This window comes from Muntiacus reevesi, chromosome 1, assembly GCF_963930625.1.
Source record: "Muntiacus reevesi chromosome 1, mMunRee1.1, whole genome shotgun sequence".
Taxonomy (NCBI): domain Eukaryota; kingdom Metazoa; phylum Chordata; class Mammalia; order Artiodactyla; family Cervidae; genus Muntiacus; species Muntiacus reevesi.
This window is the reverse complement of record NC_089249.1, coordinates 55,140,572-55,161,776: the sequence shown is the minus strand read 5'-3', so window position 1 is coordinate 55,161,776 and position 21,205 is coordinate 55,140,572. Positions and strand designations below refer to the sequence as shown.

The 21,205-nt window shown below is 43.0% G+C and overlaps 1 protein-coding gene across 5 annotated transcripts in view; it reads right to left on the bottom strand.

Moving 5' to 3' along the window:
* Window positions 1-21,205, bottom strand: part of TNRC6B (trinucleotide repeat containing adaptor 6B) — a 239,505-nt gene that overhangs the window by 36,359 nt on the left and 181,941 nt on the right. For 4 of the 5 annotated variants that reach the window (XM_065944358.1, XM_065944366.1, XM_065944375.1 and 1 more), the window contains 6 exons: window positions 15,288-15,629; window positions 10,622-12,970; window positions 8,585-8,743; window positions 4,994-5,169; window positions 2,665-2,739; window positions 1,755-1,800 (listed from right to left, as the gene is read on the bottom strand). In XM_065944358.1, the coding sequence (XP_065800430.1) occupies window positions 1,755-1,800; window positions 2,665-2,739; window positions 4,994-5,169; window positions 8,585-8,743; window positions 10,622-12,970; window positions 15,288-15,629 (3,147 nt within the window). The remainder of the gene's footprint in view (window positions 1-1,754; window positions 1,801-2,664; window positions 2,740-4,993; window positions 5,170-8,584; window positions 8,744-10,621; window positions 12,971-15,287; window positions 15,630-21,205) is intronic. The other variant, XM_065944391.1, reaches the window with a different exon arrangement.

The window sequence follows — 21,205 nt, the reverse complement described above, 5'->3', positions numbered from 1 at the left end:
TGTCACACGCTAGCAAAGTAATGCTCAAACTTCTTCAAGCCAGGCTTCAACAATACATGAACTGTGAACTTCCAGATGTTCAAGCTGGATTTGGAAAAGGCAGAATTGCCTTTCTATGATCCGCTGGATCATTGAAAAAGCAAGAGAGTTCCAGAAAAACATCTGCTTCTGCTTTATTGACTACACCAAAGCCTCTGTGTGGATCACAACAGACTGTGGAACATTCTTAAAGAGATGGGAATACCAGACCACCTGACCTGCCTCCTGAGAAATCCGTCTGCAGGTTAAGAAGTACCAGTTAAAACTGGACATGGAACAGACTACTTCCAAATCAGGAAAGGAGTATGTCATGGCTGTATATTGTTACCCTGCTTATTTAACTTATATGCAGAGTACATCATGAGAAACACTGGGCTGGATGAAGCACAAGCTGGAATCAAGATTGCCAGAAGAAATATCAATAACCTCAGATATGCAGATGACACCACTTTTATGGCAGAAAGCAAAAAAGAACTAAAGAGCCTCTTGATGAAAGTGAAAGAGGAGAGTGGAAAAGTTGGCTTAAAACTCAACATTCAGAAAACTAAGATCATGGCATCCAGTCCCATCACTTCATGGCAAATAGATGGGGAAACAATGGAAACAGTGGCAGACTTTATTTTTGGGGGCTCCAGAATCACTGCAGATGGTGACTGCAGCCATGAAATTAAAAGACACTTGCTCCTTGGAAGAAAAGTTATGACCAACCTAGAGAGCATATTAAAAAGCAGAGATATTACTTTGCCAACAAAGGTCCGTCTAGTCAAGGCTATGGTTTTTTCAGTGGTCACGTATGGATGTGAGAGTTGGACTATAAAGAAGGCTGAGCGCCGAAAAACTGATGCTTTTGAACTATGGTGTTGGAGAAGACTCTTGAGAGTCCTCTGGACTGCAGAGAGATCCAACCAATCCATCCTAAAGGAGATCAGTCCTGAATGTTCATTGGAAGGACTGATGCTGAAGCGGAAACTCCAATACTCTGGCCACCTGATGTGAAGAACTGACTCAATGGAAAAGACCCTGATGCTGGGAAAAATTGAAGGTAGGAGGTGAAGGGGATGACAGAGGATGAGATGGTTGGATGGCATCACTGACTTGATGGACCTGAATTTGAGTAAGCTCTAGGAGTTGGTGATAGACAGGGAAGCTTGGCATGCTGCAGTCCAAAGGGTCGCAAAGAGTCGGACACGACTGAGCTGAACTGACTGAACTGATGACATCTTGGTGCAGACAGGCCTGGCCACCTGAGAGTGACTCTGGCAGGGTCACAGACAGCATGTGTTTGGCCACAACTTTTTTTTTTTTTTTTTTAAATCTGGATTAGTTCTCAATATTTAAAACTAAAAGCATATAAGAATTTCTGGCCTCTCTTGAGAACAGTGAAGGATCTGGCAAAGCTGAGCATACACTCGTCCATGGCAACAAGTGCCAAGAACCGAGCAGAGGCCGACTCCTTTATGTGGTACACAGGCTCTCCACAGTGAATCAGTGGCTTTCAAACCTCAACTGTTCACACCTGGCACACACCGCTCACTTCCACTTCTTGGTTCTTGTCATCATTAGTTTTCAATCCCTACCTAGTACCTTCCACAGAGCAAGTGTGGAATATGAGTCTAGGAATTGCACCCATCCCAATTCAAAGCAAGTAGGGATCCCAACAAAGGATCACAAACAACAACAACCTATTCCACTACGTTCGGTGGGGGGATACACACCTACAGACAAATCCATTTTGCTACTTGGGTTATCTTCAGTTTGACTCTGAAAAAAAATAAAAGAACAGTGAGGAAGATTAAAGTCTGGAATTAAACACACTTAGAGAAGAAACAGCATTATTCATGCATGAACCACACCTTACTCTTACTTTACATCTAGGACTATACCAGGTCCTTGGAAATGAACCTTCAACTGGAATGAAGACAGTAACAGTTTTCATGAGAGTAATTCTGACTGCTGCTGGTGCCTCTATTCTTAAATTCAGTTTTCACATCAGATTGGCTTCAGTAAATCTATGGACACAGTGATAGCTAAACAGCTGCTTGGAGAAACACACCCCTGTCCTCAAGTTCCAGCCGGCTCAGGATTAAATTTCCTGACTGGAGCCAAATGATGACAACGTCTTCTCGTGACTTGTCAAGTCATCAAGTCTTGCAATGTGCAGCCAAGTCATCTGTCTTTTGGCAACCAGGGACAGGGTGTCCCCACATTGCTCCCCAAAGACCAAAAAATTAAAATTCTACAAAAATTGTCTACATAATTAATCACAAATAGTTTCCCTAGTCATTCTGCTATGGCTAGGTTGTTTTTTTTTTTTTAATTATAATATTAAAGCTGATACAGTAGTCAGCAAAAGTTAAATACATTTTTAAGTCCTTGGCTCTTTCTTCCCTAACCTTCTAAAGAAAGGATACAAAGGCTACATGTTTAAAAGCTGTAACCTTTAAATACTGGATTATTTCATTAAGAAAAAAGGAATAGAGAACAAACATTGCCTCATCCAAATCAGGAACGTTGCGTAACCAGTTTCTAAGTCTGTCATTTTGTACTATATATGGCAGTGGTCTTAAAATTTGCACTAAATGTAAAAGTTGGGATATAGTACACCTATGAAAAAAAAAAACTTACCAGCAATCCCATATTTGAAAACTGTTTGGCAAGAGGATTCATCCATGAATCATTGTTTCCTCCTTTGAGTGAGCACTACAGAAATGAAATATGTAACCTCAGAATCAAATAATTGATTTCAACTTCCTGAGCTGCATAAGTACTGATGAAAAACGTAAAACCAAGAGTTTACCTTTTTCAACCATAACTATTTCTCTTTAACTATAGTTATTTTGATAGATCTGTTAGTCTAAATAAGTAACAGGCCTTAGTTACATCAATGTTTTCATTCTTGTTCTATTTGTTGCACTGAGTTAGAAGTAACTAGAAAAATAAATGGTCAGCTAGGGCTTTCACCCTATAGAGGGTCAACATCAGATTTTCTAAAATATAACGCTTGCATGCTAGTACTTTCCCTCTCAGTTCCTCCTTGTAACCCAAGCCGGTTTCTATTAGGAGTCAAGAAAAAGTTTGATGCCAGTGCATGTTATTTGGAAGGGAGCCTATTTAAACTGGTCATTACTCTCTGTGTGGATACAAGGAGAAGCTCATCCACACAGCACTTTCATCTGCTTGTTTGAGAATGTAAAGGACACTGGGCTCTGTGGAAAGTAGAAAGAAGTCAGCAGAAGACACCATCACCAAGTTTACTGCAAAGGCGGCAGGTGTGGGTTTTTGTTTGTTTCTTCAGGGGACAAACTAACTTCTCTGCTGAACAAGGAACCAATCATCAGCTCCACTTTTATTTCTATGGAGAAGGTGAGTGGAACTATCATGGGAACCTGGTGGGGGCTGGAGATGATGCGGCTTTGTGTACATGTGCACTTTCCAGGTAAAAGTTCTGTGTGTTCTGATGCTACTGCTCATGTCAATTTTATTTTTGAGAGTGTGAAGGTACCTCTACAGGTTTAAAGGTCAAAAAAGCCCTCCCTGGAGGGAGGAGTGGTAGTTACTGTTTAATGGGTACAAAGTTTCAGTTGGCAAGATGAGAAGGGCTTTGTGGACAGATGTCAGTGATGACAGCACCACCATGTGAATGCACTTAATTTTGCTGAACTGTACACTTATAATTGGTTAAGATAGTCAATTTTACGTCAGCTGTACTGGAATATACGCATGCGTGCGCGCGCACACACACACAGTAAGAAAGGTCAGAATCATCAGTCATGGAACAGAAACAGGTAATTCCCAGTTAAACTCACTGAATCTTAGTGGTTCCCTGAGTGGGCTAGTACCCTTCACTTGGTTGCTTCCTCAGCAGTCTTCCTAGAATCTGGTCTCACTATTAATTTGTAAATAATAAGAAGAAAGCCACAGAAGACTAGACAATGCAAATGTATTAAAAATGTTAGAAAGTTCACTGAATAATTTTATTTGTGACTCAAGTAAGAAAATAAAAGTCCTTTATGGGGGAAAACTGTAAATGACTGCTTAAACAAAACGTTTCTAACAGAAACAACCTGCATTCTCAGGCTATAAAAGAAAGCAATGGTATTCAGAACAAAATCCCATAGGAGAAGGGGATAAAGGTACAGCCTCTTGGTCAACTGAAGACCTTCTAAAATGGTGTCCGGTACCCAAAAACCAGGAGTTTTAGTTACAAAGTGTTTCTTAGAGCAGCAAGGCTCCCGTGCTGAAATAACATACATGGCTGCCCAACTTTTTTTCCCTTAATTATTTGTAGAATGAGAGGCTGGAATGAAAAAAGAGGGCTCCTACTGAGAGTCATTCAGGTTCTAGATTGAAAACCAAAGTCCTCATTAAACTATGAAAATCAAAAGAGAAACTAAGTTGCTCTACAATCCAGAAAATAAAAAGTGTAGGACACAACTGATACAGGACAGAGATAAACCACCTAGCTGCTAATGCAGGGTTATGCACTGGCACCTCATTTTGTTGAGAAAGGATTCTGGGCCTTGGAATTTCCCAAATCAGACAAAAATGAGTCATGTTGATTGTTGCTGGAGAAACCATATTATTGTGGTTTCCTGTCTACATATTCATGGGGACCTACTCTAAGGACTAATCAGGCTTTAGAACACTAAAACATTTATAAAGGGTGTCCTGAAAATTCCTAAAGAATTATTATAATACGGAAATTGAAGTGAAAAGAAAAACCTTGTTTCTTTGAAAATTCCATTTTATCCAGAGTGAGAATTTTGTAGTTTGACACTTCAAGGAAAGGAAGATGAGGGGTAAAGAGGAAGCAGTTATGTGTCCTGAAGAAAGTATTTTCTCCATCAATGAGGACTGCAAGGACTTCAGCTACATGGCTTCTTCCACCAAAACATACTCAGTTCTGCCTTCTAAGAATGAATAAGCAAATTCAGACATTTCTAACGCGGCCTACCTTCATTTGTTTCTTTCCTCCTTGTCCCCAGCTTGCTGAGTTGTGGGAGGAAGCGCTTCCCTGAGAGCCGGCAGTGTTCCAGACTCCTCCATCATCCTCCTCTTCCCAGCTGGGATGGCGAGTTCCTGCCACTGGCCCGTCATTCTCCCCCCAGCCATCTTGCATAGATTTGGAATCTTTAAGAAAAGAGCAAGCCAACTGTATGCAATGGCGATAGAACAAAGCCCACAATGGCCATTCCTTGTAAATACAGCATTTTAGTGTATTTGTGATTGTATCCAGAATCGGTCTGTATGGCGAAGCAAATATTCTCCCAACTTTAGAGGGCAGAATGGAAACCCCAAAAGGGTCAACGATACACAGTAAATTCATAAACCACAAATCAAGATTTCCTGGTTTCTAGTTCAATGATTTTTCCCCTCACACAGTGTTGACAGAAATCCCCCAACTGAAAAAGAACCTATCACTACTTACTTAACAAGAAATTTCACACTTAAATTAAGAGAAATCTGTTACTCTTAATGAGAATGTTGTACTGCACTTCTTAGCTTTACCCTCCTGAGAGGAAATACGTGGTGTACTTTGTAACGGATTTTACAAATATGAGGCAGGATAAAAAACAACTGTCAACCTTGTTTGGGGTGAAGAAAAGAATATGAAAGATGGATAAAAAAAGAAAACTGTACTAGATTTTGCATATCAAAATTACAGTGAAAGAAGAGAAATTCACAAATAGTCATGAAAATTTGAAAGTTACTAGATTTACACACTTGAAAGGTACTGGATACTAAAACGATCCTAGACAAAGACAATGTATAAGCAATGGCTTTTAAAGACGGGCAGAGGAGGGACTTCCTTGGTGGTCCAGTGGCTAGACTCCATGATTCCAATAGAGGGGGCTCAGGTTTGATCCTTGATTGGGGAATTACATCCCGCATACCACAAATAAGAGTTCACACTCTGTAACTAAGACCTGGTCAAGCTAAATAAATAAATAAATATTTAATAAATAAAGAAAATAAAAGACAGGAGGAGGAAATGTAGGAGACAGAACGTGGAAGGGAGAACAAAGACAGGGAAACCAGTGCTCAACTGTTCAAGGAAGTAGGTCATCATCAGGCTCCAGTCAATTCCACCAACATTTCCCCTTAAACAAAGATCTTGAATTTGGAGACTGGGATAAATCCTTAATCTCTTTCTGAAAATTCTGTATGGGTACACTTTCTGGTAATGATAGAAGAAAGGAAATACACTATCCCACCTAGCAGCTCCATGAAAAGGTATGAAAGCATTAGTCGCTCAGTCCGTGTCTGACTCTTTGCAACCCTATAGACTGTAACAGGCTGGGCTCCACTCTCCATGAGATTCTCCAGGCAAGATTACTGGAGTGGGTAGCCATTCCCTTCTCCAGGGGATCTTCCCTACCCAGGGATTGAACCTAGGTCTTCCACACTGCAGGCAGACTCTTTGCCAGAATCTGGGCAGTTCAGAAGCTCCATCCACACCTCCAATTTACAAAATGACAAGACATTTATGGAGGGAGTTATTTGATTCAGATTGCTTCACACGAAGAGTCTAGAGCCAGAAAAGTGGCTTTTCCAGGCCTTTCTGCTGCCAGGCTCTGGGACCAGGCCTATGATGCCATCCAGGCACCAATCAAGTATGCAGAGAGCTAGGTAGTCAATTTCCTCAGACGGTGGCATCATCTCCCAGCAACGCCCAAGTGAACCTTGGGATGAACCTTCTATGGGGTTCACTAAGCGGCCCCCTTTGCAGGGGGGCTCTGTGACTGAACAGCAAGAAGCAGGGCCTGGGGGCTGTTCTCCCCGCTTCTGGATAACCAGGATCATTTCTCCTGCATAGGAGGTTACCCACTATTACGTAAGCAGAGGCTTTATACATCCTCTGACAAGCAACAGGAATTAAAAACCCAACATAAGTGACATATTGACCATTTTAAAGAAGAAAGACATCCATGTAACCCTTCTTCGAGAGAAAGGAGCTGCACTTTTTTTTTTTGGAGCTGCACTTTTAACAAATGATTTCCTGAAGAGAGATTAAAAAAATAGAGCTCCATGACTTCAGTATTGGAGTCCACACCAGATTTAAGGCATCTACAGTCTAGACAAGATCACAGGTTAAATCACCATGAGCACTAATTAGTAGGCTGTGACTATCTAGCCCCCTCCCCTGACTATCACATGTTCAAATTACCCAGAGAAGGGAGAAAGGTAACTACAGCTTTAGCTATGGACATAGATGATCCCATTGAATAGAAGCCTTTTTTAAAATCTGGAGAAAAGTGATTTCTGTGATGGAAGAAAGATGATCCCGAAGTTGGGAAAGACACATAAAAATCTTCAAAGTACTGTTAAAGTGCCTCCTTGAGCCAAGGGTCTGGTTTATGCCCTTCAACAGTGTTCTGGATCTATTCCAAGTCTACAGAATGGTATTTCCCATGATGATAGAACCAATTTTACAATGAAAGTCAAGACAAGATCAAATTCTTTATCAAGCCATTTCTATGAAGTGAAGGAGATTTGCCATTTTCAAAATGCAGTCAAGTTACACAGGCACAAGAGTGTTTCCAGAATACAGAGAGCTAAGATGATACTCCATCCTGTGGTATGGTTAGAATCATAAATATCATAAAATAAACTTGACAATGGAATTTATTCTTGTTCCAACTTGGAGAATTCAGTCTGACCACATTTTTTAATCAAAAGACAATCCCTTAACTCTGCAATATAGTAGAAAAGAGACGCTGGAATACTTCTTGAAATTAAATTTTTAAATTGAGGATCATCCAAGGGGACATTCTGCAGCATCCGTTTACGAAGTTTTGCAAATTACTGTGAGTACTCATTGCCAGCTGGATCAAGTATAGCTTAGATTATCAGTGATTATGAATAAGTGTGACGTGCTTTGTTTAAAAAATTCAAATGAAGAAATCTTTGTTGGGTTCAAGAAACCTTAAATGTCCCTGTGTGGGTGGGAGTATGAAAAGAGAGACAAAGGGGAAAGAAAGGAGCAGAAGGATGAAGTCACTGGGCAGCAGAGACCTTGTTCCATGTTAAATGCCAGGAATTATTTTTTTTAACTTATACCAACATGAGCGTAGAAATGAACAATAGATACAGTGAGCAATATTTAACTTACTATGGGAAAAAAGGCACATCAAAATTTCAGTTCTGGCCAGACATTAAACTTAAGTTAAAATGAGGGACTTCCCTGGTGGTCCAGTGGCTAAGACTTCATGCTCCCAATGCAGGCAGCCCTGGTTTGATCCCTGGTTGGGGAACTAAGATCCCACGTGCCACAAGAGCATTCGTGCCGCAACTAAGACCCAGCATAGCTGAGTAAGTAAATATGTTTTAAAAATGAAATCAATAATACTAACTTACAACTTTCAGTTCACTGTAAGCATTTTTACATATGCCAAGCCAAGTCCCCATCATTTGCTACTAACCATTCACTAAAGATCCAAGGTCCTGAACCTCGTTGAACTGATAATGTAATAGCAGCCCTCCCCAAAATGTGTGACTCTCCAAATCAACAGAGACTCCCTCAAAAAGAGTGCCGTATACTTACTAGGTTTCATGGCATTTGGAGCATTGGAGGGTGCAGTCCCCCAGCCTGTTGTCGACGCTCCAGTGTCATCCATCTCGCCCCACCCAGGACTGCTTTCGTTTGGCTCACCCCAAGCTGAAGTACCATTATCTGGAGCAGATGGTGTGCTTTTGCTCCAGACTGTAAAGAAAGGACACGCATCTCAAAGAATGATTTATGAACACTGCAGTATCCAGTGGGGGTGAAGGGAGGAGGAACAGGACCTCCTGAATTCTATGGGAGGAAACAGAAATGTGGATACCACCTACATGGAGGACACCTGGCACTGTCCTTTTACTTTTGGTAGAGTGATTCCACTGCCAGGAAATTATACCGTACATGTACTTGTAAAAGTAGATGAAATTACATGTATAACAATGCTCATGGCATCACTGTCAGAAAACATTTGGAAACAACCTAAATATCTGTGAAAAAGGGACCAGTCAGACCAATCTTGAGTTGCCCATCAAGTGAATACTATATGCGAAGCAACTGAAAGACAGAAATGTATTTGTTGACATGAAAAGTTCTGAAGAATAATGAGAAAAGCATGGTGAAGAACAGTGTATATAGTACAATTCCCCCTGTGTAAAATGTTTAAAGGATATATTTTGCTACAGGTATGAACAAAATCTCTGACTGGCACACCAAGTTCTAAAACCTGCAAGTAGAGACTCTAAGGGTTAAGATTCTTTTATTTATTATCTTTTGCTTTTCTATATAGTTTGAAGGTTTTTACTACACGAAGAAAATTTTTTACATGTTCTAGATAGGGAATTAATAAGCAAATCTTCATTTCCTTCTTTTGTCTTCTTTTCAATAATTAAAAAAAAAATAATCATTTCATAACTGGATTCACTGAACATTAGACTTCCTTTGGAGAGTGGAAAATTATTATGATTAATTTTAACTCAAATAATCCAAACAAATTAAAGGTGCATCCCTTTAATTCACTGATTTATACAAGGGCATTCAAGTTGCCAATGCTAAACTAAGAACCATCACCAGCACTACATTTTAAAACTGCCTCCCTTTATAAGTTTTAATCAGCACTATTTTTAATTTATGAGGCATGATGTTTCTTATCCAGAGAAGGAGGGAAGAAAGTTTAATTCTGGACAACTGATTATCATGAGATAATCTCCACATGACGAACTGCTCCACTTCCAGAGGTTAACTGATAAAAATCATCTGGAAAGTGATGGAATACTTTGGCCACCTGATGCGAAGAGCTGACTCGGTGGAAAAGACCCTGATGTGGGAAAGACTGAGGGCAAAAGGAGAAGGGGGTGACAGAGGATGAAATGGTTGGATCATCAATGACTCATGGAGCATCAATGACTCATGGACATGAATCTGAGCAAACTTCGGGAGAGAGTGAAAGACAGGGAAGCCTGGCGTGCTGCAGTCCATGGGGTCGCAGAGAGGCAGACACAACTTAGCGACTGAACAACAACAATCTCCATAACGAAATACGCCACTTCCAGAGGTTAACTGTTAAAAGTCATCTGGAAAGTGATGGAAACCTTCCAGATCCCAGCTTGGCTCTAGTGTTTTCTGATGGCCTCTGCAAGAACAAACACAGACAGCTTCCCATTGCTGGGGAAAGAGCAACACAGAGGACGTGTCCACAGGCAGAACAGGAATGGAAATTAGGTCTATTTCTGCTCCTATTTTAATTTTTTATTTTTAAATCTAGAGCAGAGTTTGTTTGGCAAGATCTAAATCTTTCCGATTCTGCAGACCGATACAATTACCAAAAAAATAAAAAATAAAATAGGGGTGAGACTAACCCAGGGATGCCACCTTTCCCTTTTACCAAGAAAGAGCATTACCATGTACCACCAGCATCTATCTTCACCAACGTTTGATATAAAGAGAGCTTTTGTTGACAACAGCCTACAGTTAAAGCAGGAGTCTCAGAACGAAGCTAAGTTCAATAAATACCTCTTAATAAAAATGCTTTGGTTTAGGATTGCTTTTCTTCACCAAAACCTGTAAGAAAAAGCCATCGCCTACCTGATGCTGATTTGCCGGTCATCGGGGTAGGCAGGTTTGCTTCTCGAGGTGCTGGGCCCCCTTGGGAATTCTTATCCCACAGATTCACATTCTTGTAGTTGTAACTGTTGGGGTCTCCCCATGCGGAAGTGCCATCATCAATGTCCATCTTCCGACTGATCGACTGCGGGGATGGCTCTTCCCAACCGCTGGGTTCCTCATCCTTGGGGGTTACTGGCTGCGGCCCACTGCTCCAGTTGGAATTGGAAGGTCGTCCGTTGCCTGGAGGTGGTGGGGCTGGGCCTCCCCAGGAGCCAGAGGCCTCGGGTTGTGGTGGCGGTAGCTGCTGCGGCGGCTGCTGCTGTTGGTGCTGTTTGTTCCAGGAACTGGGCTGTCTACTTGTCTCCGTCCACGCCGGAGACCTTTTGCAATCTTCCCACCCACCTTTGGAAGCCAGGCTTGTGTTCCCACCGCTCCCCCAAGTCCCGATTTCACTCTGCCCACCTTCGCCCCACCCAGACACAGGTTTATTCGCAGCATTTTCCCAATTGCTGGTTTTCGCCTGATCAACCTCCTCTCCCCAACCATTCTTTCCAGAAGTCCATCCTTGGTTGGGCTGGCGTCCACCTCCCCACCCCTGATCCTTGTTGGAGTTCTCATTCCAAGAGGAAGATGTCTTCTCGTCCGGGCGTCCTCCTCCCCAGTTGGAAGAGTTGTTGTTCTTATAGTCGTTCCAGCCTCCTATGTTTTTGGGGTCTTTCCACTCTGTAGAGGCTGAGAGCTCTCCCCATCCAGACTTCATTTGATTGCTTTGGCTGGGTGCGTCTCCCCAGCCCCCTGAGTTCTTGGTCTGTGTGGCAGCGCTCTCCCACCCCTCAGTTCCTTTGTCAGATTTCCCCTCGGGCCTTGGCACCTCTTCAATGTCCCACACTGTGTCCTGCTTAATTTGAGTTTGGCCCCAGCCGGTGTTTGAGAGCACCCTGGGGTCCAAATCAGTTCGGCTCAAAAGAGTCTGCAAAACAGCCTGACAGTCGGGATGTGTGGGCCGGTACGACCGGCGGCCAGAACTGTGACTGTCGCTGCTTCCTGCTTTGTGGTTGCTTCCAGTGCTCTGACCTCCAACTTCACTTCCCGTGGAGCTGGAAGATCTTCCCCAACAGGGAGCCTGGGCACTGCCTTGGTTTTCAGGGAGGGGGTGGCCCTTCTGATTGTCCCATGCTCCAGTGCTAGAATTTGGTTGGTTTGGGCCACTCCATTCTCCAATTTTCAGCTCGTCAGACCCAGCCGGCTGTTTCCATTCTCCCTGAGAGACCCCGGATGCCCCTTTGTTCCCTTCACCCCACTTGCTGTCGTTAGAGTCCTGAGGGCCAAAGTTCCAGGACCCACCCGTAGACCTGTTACTGTTGTCCCAAGAGTCACTTTTTGACCCGGTTGGTTTCTGAACAGGAGCTCCTTTCCAGGAGTCCTCTCTCTCCTTTCCATTGTTCCCATTGTTTCCAGAATTGCTTTGTCCAGAGGCTGTGTCAGTTCCAGAAGGCCCCCTAGCTGCACCCCAAGATCCAACACTCCCAGTCTTTCGATCTCCAGTGCTTTGTGAAGGGGCATCAGTGCTCCTGGAGGCGTTCCCCAAGCCCATTCCAAAGGGCATTCCCTTATTCTCCATGGGGTTTGGTGAACTTGAGTTCAAGGAGTTAGTGTTTCCATTTTTTGGTCCATCAGTGTTATGAGTTTGAGCCTGCTCTCTGCCAGAGACAACAAAATTAACACCCGCATTTTCCATCTTTGACTGCTGTTCCCTGGATGCCTGACCTACTGTGCTAACCTGCGCACTGGAATTACTAGTCTCCGTTTCCAATGCCCCTTTCCTAGAATTTCCTTCTTGGACCAGCGCTGGCCAGGCAGATGGGTTGCTATTTGGGTTAAAGTTGCTGAAGCCAGAGCCAGGTCCAATTCTCTCCTGACCACTCACATTCCTCCAGTTTCCTAGTCCATTGTTGCTCTCCGTAGTAGAGTTGGAAGATTGAACAGATTTAGCCTTAGGGTCAGATTTCCAGACCCCAAGATTACATTCGTTCCCGGAACTTGCAGACTGGCACTGGCTCCCTTTTCCTTTGTTACTAGTGGTGCTTCCTGGCAGAGTGCTCTTCTCAGAGCCAGGGTTCGAGGCACTGTTGTTATCGGTGGTGTTTTCGGAAGAAGACTCAGTGTCTTTGCTGGCAATGCAAGGCCACTCTTCCATGTCAGACCCGTCTACAATCACCTTGTCCCAGATGTGAATGGGGTTGGGGGAGGCGCCGCTGTTGGAGGAGGCTCCCGGGCCCCAAGTGGAATTTGCATAATTTGAAGCAGCAGCACCTCCAAGGGTTGACTCTGAGAAAAGAGATGGTCTCATTAATCACAGCGGCACATGCATCATCTCTCAACACCTCGAGCTCAAACCACCCCCAAAGCGAGCTCATCACTTCCCCACAAACTAGTTCTCTACCCACTGCCTGCTTTGCTTAACTGCATCATACCCGTCTTAGTCGTCTCTTCTGTTTTGCCTGGTTGGTGTATTTGCTAAATCCTACCCCCATAGCACCTCTCAAGGCTATCCTCATGCTACTTCCAGGGACAGAGAAGGGACTTCCCATATCTTGAGACAATGCAGTTAATAGCCTATCCTCGCTTTACAGCTACAACCCACTCTAAACACCCCCAGTATTAATAAAGCACACCTCTGACTGTATCACTGCTCTATGGAAAGGAGTGGAGTGTTTCGTAGTGCATAAGAATAAAGCTAAACTCTTGGGTCTGAGGTCTGATTAAGATGCTCCACAACCTGGGACCCACTGACTTTTCCATTTTCCCCTTCCCCTGCTTTCTCTGACGATGCCCACACTCTACAAACTGTGCCTTCTCACCCTGGCTGCATTCCTCATGGGCACCTATTGTTTATTCCTTCGGAATTCACACACTGAAATCTATCCATCTTTCTGGGCCTAGTTCAAGTGCCACTTCTTCCATGAAGTTTCTTGCCACCTGAAAACAGCCTTTCTCTGTCTGGAGCTGTGTGCTCTGTGTACTGCATTCACCTTTTCCTTCATTCACATGAACGCCCTCCAGGCAGAGACGTATCTTGCTAACGTTTAAATTCCATGTGGCAGCCAGGGCACTGCTGCTCAGTAAGCAGCTGCTGAATGATGAGTGCCCACCCAGCTAGATGCCAGGGCAGACAAGCATGAATCAGTTTGTATGCCCAAGGAACTTGATAAAAAGAGTCTGGCTCAGAGCATATTTGATTGGCACGGGAGGGAGGGGGAATGACCTGTTTTTAAGACCAATAATTTCCTCTAAACTTCTTTCAGTTCTTTTTAACCAAACAGCTTTAAATCAATATGAAGTTCAAAAAAAATATTACATAGCGCCATATAAAAGTAAGGAAGCAGAGAATCTCAAACTCTTGAGATCAGGGGCCTCCTTGGTTTTAAGAATGTAAACAGGAGAGTGACTCATGCTAGACCCACGTCTACATCCAGGCCTGGCGAGACTCAGCAGCTAAAGTGCCCGACACAAATACCCCCTCACACTTCCCTTTGCAGCTGGTGACAAGGGGCCAGGAAGGCTTTCTCTGTCTGGGTTGGGCCTATCCTGACAGCCACCAAAGGAAGCCTCATGAATAGGATTTGTCTTTGTATGAAGGCCTATGTCATTGCCAGCTTTCTCTCCATCTTTACTTTGCACATAAGATGGTTAAAAAAAAAAAAATTCTCTAGGCAATTCTATGTTCAAATCAGAACTAGAATAAGCATCCTACCATTAACAACCACCAATTCATTGTCCTTGCCAACGCTTGATGGTCTTCAAGCTCTGAATTTGAGTATGATCTCAAAAAAAATTTGAAGAATAAGTGGAAATCTTTTGATAAGTTTTTTAAAAAATGGGGGATGATATTTGGAAGTTCTTGGCTGCTGGCTGTTTAGCATTCATCTATTAAAAACTCTCAAAACTTCCAGCAGAGTCCTTCAGGTAAAGATTTCTTATACATACATACAATTTTTAACAGAGCTCAAAATCCAGGGCTCTCTAAAAAGAAACATTGATCTTACAAATCTACTACTAATAGGATGGTATCATGTGGAATTCTCCCAAAGTTCTGCATTATAATCTAAGAGACCATTCTCTGTTCCCAGAGTTCCAGGAACATAAACATGCACGTCTTGAGATTCAGAACCAGCCTCTGCACTAGCCTCACTTTCAGTAGCCCTGAGTACACACCTGAAGAGGCACCTAGGGCAATGGGGGCTTGAATTGTAATGCTCTTGTCTGAGGAAGGAAAAAAGGCAACGAAGAATGTGGACAAAGAGCAGCAGGCCAAGAAGACACTCGCCAGACACTGAAACCCAGTTTTAGGAGAGAAATGCTGGTACACATCGCACACTGGGCTCCTCCTCCATCTTCTGAATAACCCCAAGAGTCTACAAGAATCGTTAACCACTCTAGTATTCTTGCCTGGAGAATCCCATGGACAGAGGAGCCTGACAGGTTATAGTCCATGGGGTCACAAAGAGTCGGACACAACTGAGTTACTAACACTAACTAACAGTCTATATAATCAACACTTCTTACGGACTTTAGACAGGCAACACACAGTGATGCGCTGGCTCCCTGCAACCGCCCTGGTCCCCCTCGCCCGAGGCGCGCTCACCTGGTGCGGTCCCACCCTCGCTCTGCAGCAGCGCTCCTGTCACTTGTGCGTTGTTGGGGTTTGCTCCGGGCGCCGTGGAGGGAGGAGGCCCCGCCCCGCCCCCGAGGAGCATGCAGGACGGTGGAGGGGGCTGCCCACGTTTCAGTAACACTTTGTGGTCCTGCTGGCAACGGAACCGGGGCGGCACCTCCCGAGGCATGTAGCGGGCGGCGCTGGGCGGCTGTCCGTTCGGCACTGCCACCCTTTTGGCATTGTTGCCACCATTGACTGGTGGCGATGGAGAGCTGCCAATTGGGCTGGCGGCCGTTGGTTGGCTTAAACTTGGTTTCGTCACTTCGGGCACTGAAAGAGAGAGATGGGGAAATAACCTTTGAAATCCAGTGAATTTTTCTGAAGATTATTTTTTCAAGAAAGTGTCCATGAGATAGGTTCCAATAAGACAATGCTCCTTTCATCCTACTCTGAGGGACATGGTGTTTCCAGATCCCCCAGCATCTTCAGTTTACTGGAGATAGCTAAGAGTGGAGAGTGATGGTGACAAGGATTCAAACACTGCGGTATCGTGGAATGACATTCCGTTAACTAAGGAAGAGAAGGAAGTAAGCACCATTCACTCCCCGAAATCAATAGTGGAGCCCCCTGAAGGGCTGCCTAGCAGGCCTAAAGGTGCACACAGACCCCAGGCAAAAGCCCTGGGGAAAGGTTCAAGGCTCTCAGCCCAGCAGCCCTTTCTCTCCATCCACATTCTTAAAGAAACTTTACCCAAAGTCCCTGGAGTAGGTATGCTCAGCCCCCTTCATGTGCGCTCCTGGACCATGTTGTCCATCTAGGTGCCACTGAAAAAACTTTATATTGAGATTCTCCATTTGTCGATCATTCTCCCCACCAGGTCAGAAGACCCTCAATGGCAGGAACCCATCTTTCACTTTTTTTTCTTAGGGCCCGGCACAAAGTATACCCCTAAAGGGAAACCAGGCTTACATAATCCCAAGATCAATGTGGTTTTGGTTTCTACAGCCAGTTGAACTTAAAAGACACTATTTGGCATTCTGTGTAAACATTTGAAATGTTATAAATCTCTTTGCTTTTATTTAAAAAAAAATTAAGTGGCCCTTATGTGTATTTTTTCAACTATTCATTTAAAATAAAAATTTCAAAATGTAGATTTTTTTTTTCTATTTAAGCATTTAAGGTTTTCCCTCCCTTGTAAAACGGCAAACAGGAAGGATGGGAACATGTGAGATGACTATGAAGCTCTGCTGGACCCTTCTGGCTTCCCTTCTACCCAGCGGAGAAAGTTCTTCTGGACTGGCAAATCCCTCGCTTCATCCTACCAAAAGACTCCACCCTTTCCAGGAAAATTTACCTGGCAGCACACTGTGGCAGCAATACACAATCAGTCACCGAGCCTTGGAATTCCGAGGACTCTGAGGCCAGAGTCCCTGAGCCCCAGAGCCATGCGAGCGCCAACCCTGGGGACAGTATTGCTCTGACTGCTGAAACCACGCTGGGTCAGCAGGTTGTTCACTGAACTGGCTTCTTTATGAGAGAGCTACATCATCAGAAATCAGGGGGCCCAATCTATACCCGCTGGACACTGGGGAGTACTATGAGTAACAGGAAGAAAAAAGAGCAGAAGCCTGAAGTAACTTAGAGGCTTAAACCCCTGGTCTAACCTTAGCCAATCATGAGGCAGTACTGTGCCTCCCAGGAAGGGAGGTGAGAGGATGAACAGATAAATAGATGTATTTCTCAAGAAAATAAATAGGTCATTGCCTAATACTGTGTTGACCCAAAACTTCATTTGGGTTTTCCCATAACATCTTACAAAAAAACCTGAACTAACTTTGGGCTAACCCAGTATTATTAATATAGTGGACTTTGCATGACTTATAAAGACCAATGTATAAATGACTGACAAATGGATGAATACAGATGAATTATTTAATGATCCATTTTCTATCTGTGTCTGGAGGATTCCATAGCACACAGCATTTCCAATCTCCTCTCCTCTTATTATGAGAATAAACAAGAAGCTGATGAAGGCTGGGGGAAATTCTTCCCAACTAGCTTTTAGGCCAGAAGGAATTAAGCTTCTACAGGGCCACCCTTCTATAAAAAGACTAGAATCTCCGCTTTAAAGTAACCAGGCTTGTCACTCATTTCCCTAAAATAGAATCAGACATGGTAAGAAGAGCCTATAGAGCTGAGATCTGAACATCAGTTGGATGAACTCTGAATTACTCATAGCACAGTGGAAGAAATCTGGTAAATATCATATACTGTATAAGATTCCCTGCAAAGCTCTCAGGGCATTTTCCCACCATCACATCAGAGGTACAATGGACCATAAGTAATGAAATCATAATAAAATGGGACCACCTTTTGACTATCCTCCTTCCAACACAGTGATCCCTCCTGGGAGATTAGTCATTCAAAACTCTAGGACACTGTCAGAAAAAGCCTGCCTGCAGTACATGTTAACAGCAAACTGTTTCAGGGCTTGAATGAATTTTTACCCTGTTTTACTACACTCTAAACACTAACTGGAGAGCAATGCAGGTGTTAGGCAGGATGCCCAATCCAACCTGCATCCTGAAGTCCAACTAGAGACATCAGAATCCCTGCAGGTATCACGTCATATTCCAGAGCATCAGGGGTAACCGAGGAGAGGGAAACTATGATTAAGTCTGAATTACTTCTCAGGTCCTCTCTTTTCTCTTCTGAATCTTAATGGTTTGCAGCTTGTGGTACAAATATTTCTGAAGATGAGCTGCTCAAAATAAAGGCATAGTTTCTTATTTTCCAGAGAAAAGGTCTATGGCTTAAATCTGATCTCTGCTTCAAAGGGGAATAAAGACACTGTGGAAAAAACTGGGTATCCTACTTTCTAATTTCCATTCATTTACCACTGAAAACCATTTACTTCCTCTAATGATTGACTCTTTTTCTCTTCTCTGTTGCCATTATTTTATACCAATCTCATCTTACAGTCTGAGCTTCTAATTGCCTCTACTTCTGAAAAACGTAAGATGCTTTTTCAGATAAAAGTTTTCTTAAGAAAATGCTGAGATGGGCAGGACCAATAAACTATTTTCTTTAAATACCTTGATGGTATCAAACATTAAAAAACAAAACCAAAAAAACATCTTCCAGTAATGTTTTAAAAGTAATAGTTAAAATACAAACATGTTCTACAAAAGACATTATTTTAGACTGAAGAATTTCTTGGTGAATAATAATCAAGGCAATACAAAAATATCTCAAAGACTGATGACACATAGAGTGGCCGATGCAAGCTCAACACTGTTCAGCAACCTCTAAGCACTGTCTCTGTTTCTTTACCTCCCACTCATTCCCCAGACTCAATGCACAATGGCTTTTGCCCAGATCATCTCACTGGAAGTTTCTCTCCTCAATAAATCATTAGTGATTTCGTTCCCAGTTTAATGGGAACTGGTTGAACCTGGGGGGTGGGGGAGGAGCCTGTCTTAAATATTAATAAATTAGACTAGTTGTTGTTTGTTGTTTTAGTCACTAAGTCATGTCCGACTCCTCTGTCCATGAAATTTACCAGACAAGAATACCGGGCTGGGCTGCCAATTCCTTCTCTAGGGGGTCTTTCCAACCCAAAGACTGAACCCTCATCTCCAACACTGGCAAGCAGATTCCTTTTTTTTTTTTTTTTAGGGATAGATAATTTTATTTATTTATTTTTAAATTTTATTTATTTTTTTATTTATTTTACCACTGAGCCACCAGGGAAGCTCAAATTAGAGTAGACCCAAGGTTAGTACATGCAGCCATGAAATTAAGGCTCTTGCTCCTTGGAAGAAAAGCTATGACCAACCTAGACAGCATATTAAAAAGCAGAGACATTACTTTGCCAACAAAGGTCCGTCTAGTCAAAGCTATGGTTTTTCCAGTAGTCATGTATGGATGTGAGAGTTAGACCATAAAGAAAGCTGAGTGCTGAAGAATTGATGCTTTTGAACTGTAGTGTTGGAGAAGACTCTTTGAGTGTCCCTTGGACTGCAAGGAGATCCAACCAGTCCATCCTAAAGGAAATCAGTCGTGTATATTCACTGGAAGGACTGATGCTGAAGCTGAAACTCCAACAGTTTGGCCATCTGATGCGAAAAAGTGACTCATTGGAAAAGACCCTGATGCTGAGAAAGATTGAAGGCAGGAGGAGAAGGGGACGACAGAGGATGAGATGGTTGGATGGCATAACTGACTTGATAGATATGAGTCTGAGTAAGCTCTAGGAGCTGGTGATGGACAGGGAAGCCTGGCGTGCTGCAGTTCATGGGGTTGCAAAGAGTCGGACGCAATTGAACTGAACTGAAGGTTATTACAATGAGCACCATGTAGTCACTGTAATAGGATTTCTGGAATAGACTCAAAGATAAGAGTTTTGGCCAGTGGAATAAAATGGTCCATCATCCCAGGTATGACGATGGGAAAACATGGTTTTTTTGTTGTGTCCCAGTTGGGTGAAGATTATGAATTTGCTTTGTACAATAATATCTAAAAATTTAAATTTATACTGAGCCGGAAGTTTTCCCCTATTTCTTTGACTCACCAACAGACATTTACCAAGGAAATGCTAAGTGTCAGGCACCAAAGTCCCTCAAATCTTTGAAGTTATCAGAGCTTCCCCATGTGGAAAGCCTTTCCTTGGGGGTTAGACATTCCCTCCCCTCTTCCAGCGTCTAGCCCTCCCAGAGGGGACACAGGTTCCAATTCCTTGACCAATCTGGCCCGAACTCCTCAAGGTCCATCCAACAGAGGTTAATCTCTGTTCCTTTCCATAGAGCGGTGCCCATTACAGGAACTGCAAATCCCTGCCTAGATACTGTATTTCTAGTAATGTAGCTTAAAGCTGTATCTCTATAAGTCAGTTATTTCATACTGGTAACTTCTATTAAGCCAACTGTAACCCTAAGATCTAATACCTTCAACACTAGGTGGTTAAGTCCAAACCCTTCCATTACATAGTCTACGTCTTTAATCCTAATTGTATCCTTCATCCCTGTTAAATCTGGTCTATTACATCAATCCTACAAATGTCTCCAATTCCAAGACCAATACCCAATGAACGAGATCAGTTGCTACCTAAGTACCTTGCAGTATTTGTTACCTGAGCAGCAGGCCCAGCTCTAGACCATGCCCATCACCTCTACTTGAAAGCCCATTCTGTTCTCTCTGAAATCCTCACCATTTAAAAAAAAAAAAGATGGAAGATAAGAAAATATACACGGAATCTACTTTTCCTCCGAAATATGGACAAATCTTTAGTCCTCTCTGTACTACCAGAGCCTTGACACCAACACAGTCTTTTCTTTTTTTCTCATAGGGTCTGCTGGGGAAAGAGAGGTGGATTCAGAGTTCAGGGGAGCCTCCCCAAGGAAGGCATCATCTTTGGGAAGAGGAACAGGACCCAGAAACATCAGCTGAGGGAAGAGGAGTGGGATTCAGGCAGACTCCTGGGAACAAAGATGAAAATATGGCTGTAAAATGGGATAAAAAGAGGTAAAAAGATCAGGGCCTCCCTCTTCTTATGGTCTAACACACCTCAGGGATAATTTTATTTTTATTCTCTGGTTCTAACAATTAAATCCATTATGAGACTCAAAACGGGCGCTCCACTCACTTCAGATTATTTTACTTTAATTTTTGAAGGGGAATATGGAAACTGTGAAACTGTACTCCATTTTATGGTAGGTATGAGAAAAACCCTAAACAGAGGAAAACTTTGGTAGAAGTAAAAAAGAAAATTTAACTTTTAAGGCTTTGGCAGAGGAAAGAGGAATGTGATTCTAAGAACAGACCTGGTACAAATAAAAAAAGAAAAATCTAACGGATTTTCAGTTTTCCAACAGAAATACCATTTAACATACAGAGCAGCTTGTTTC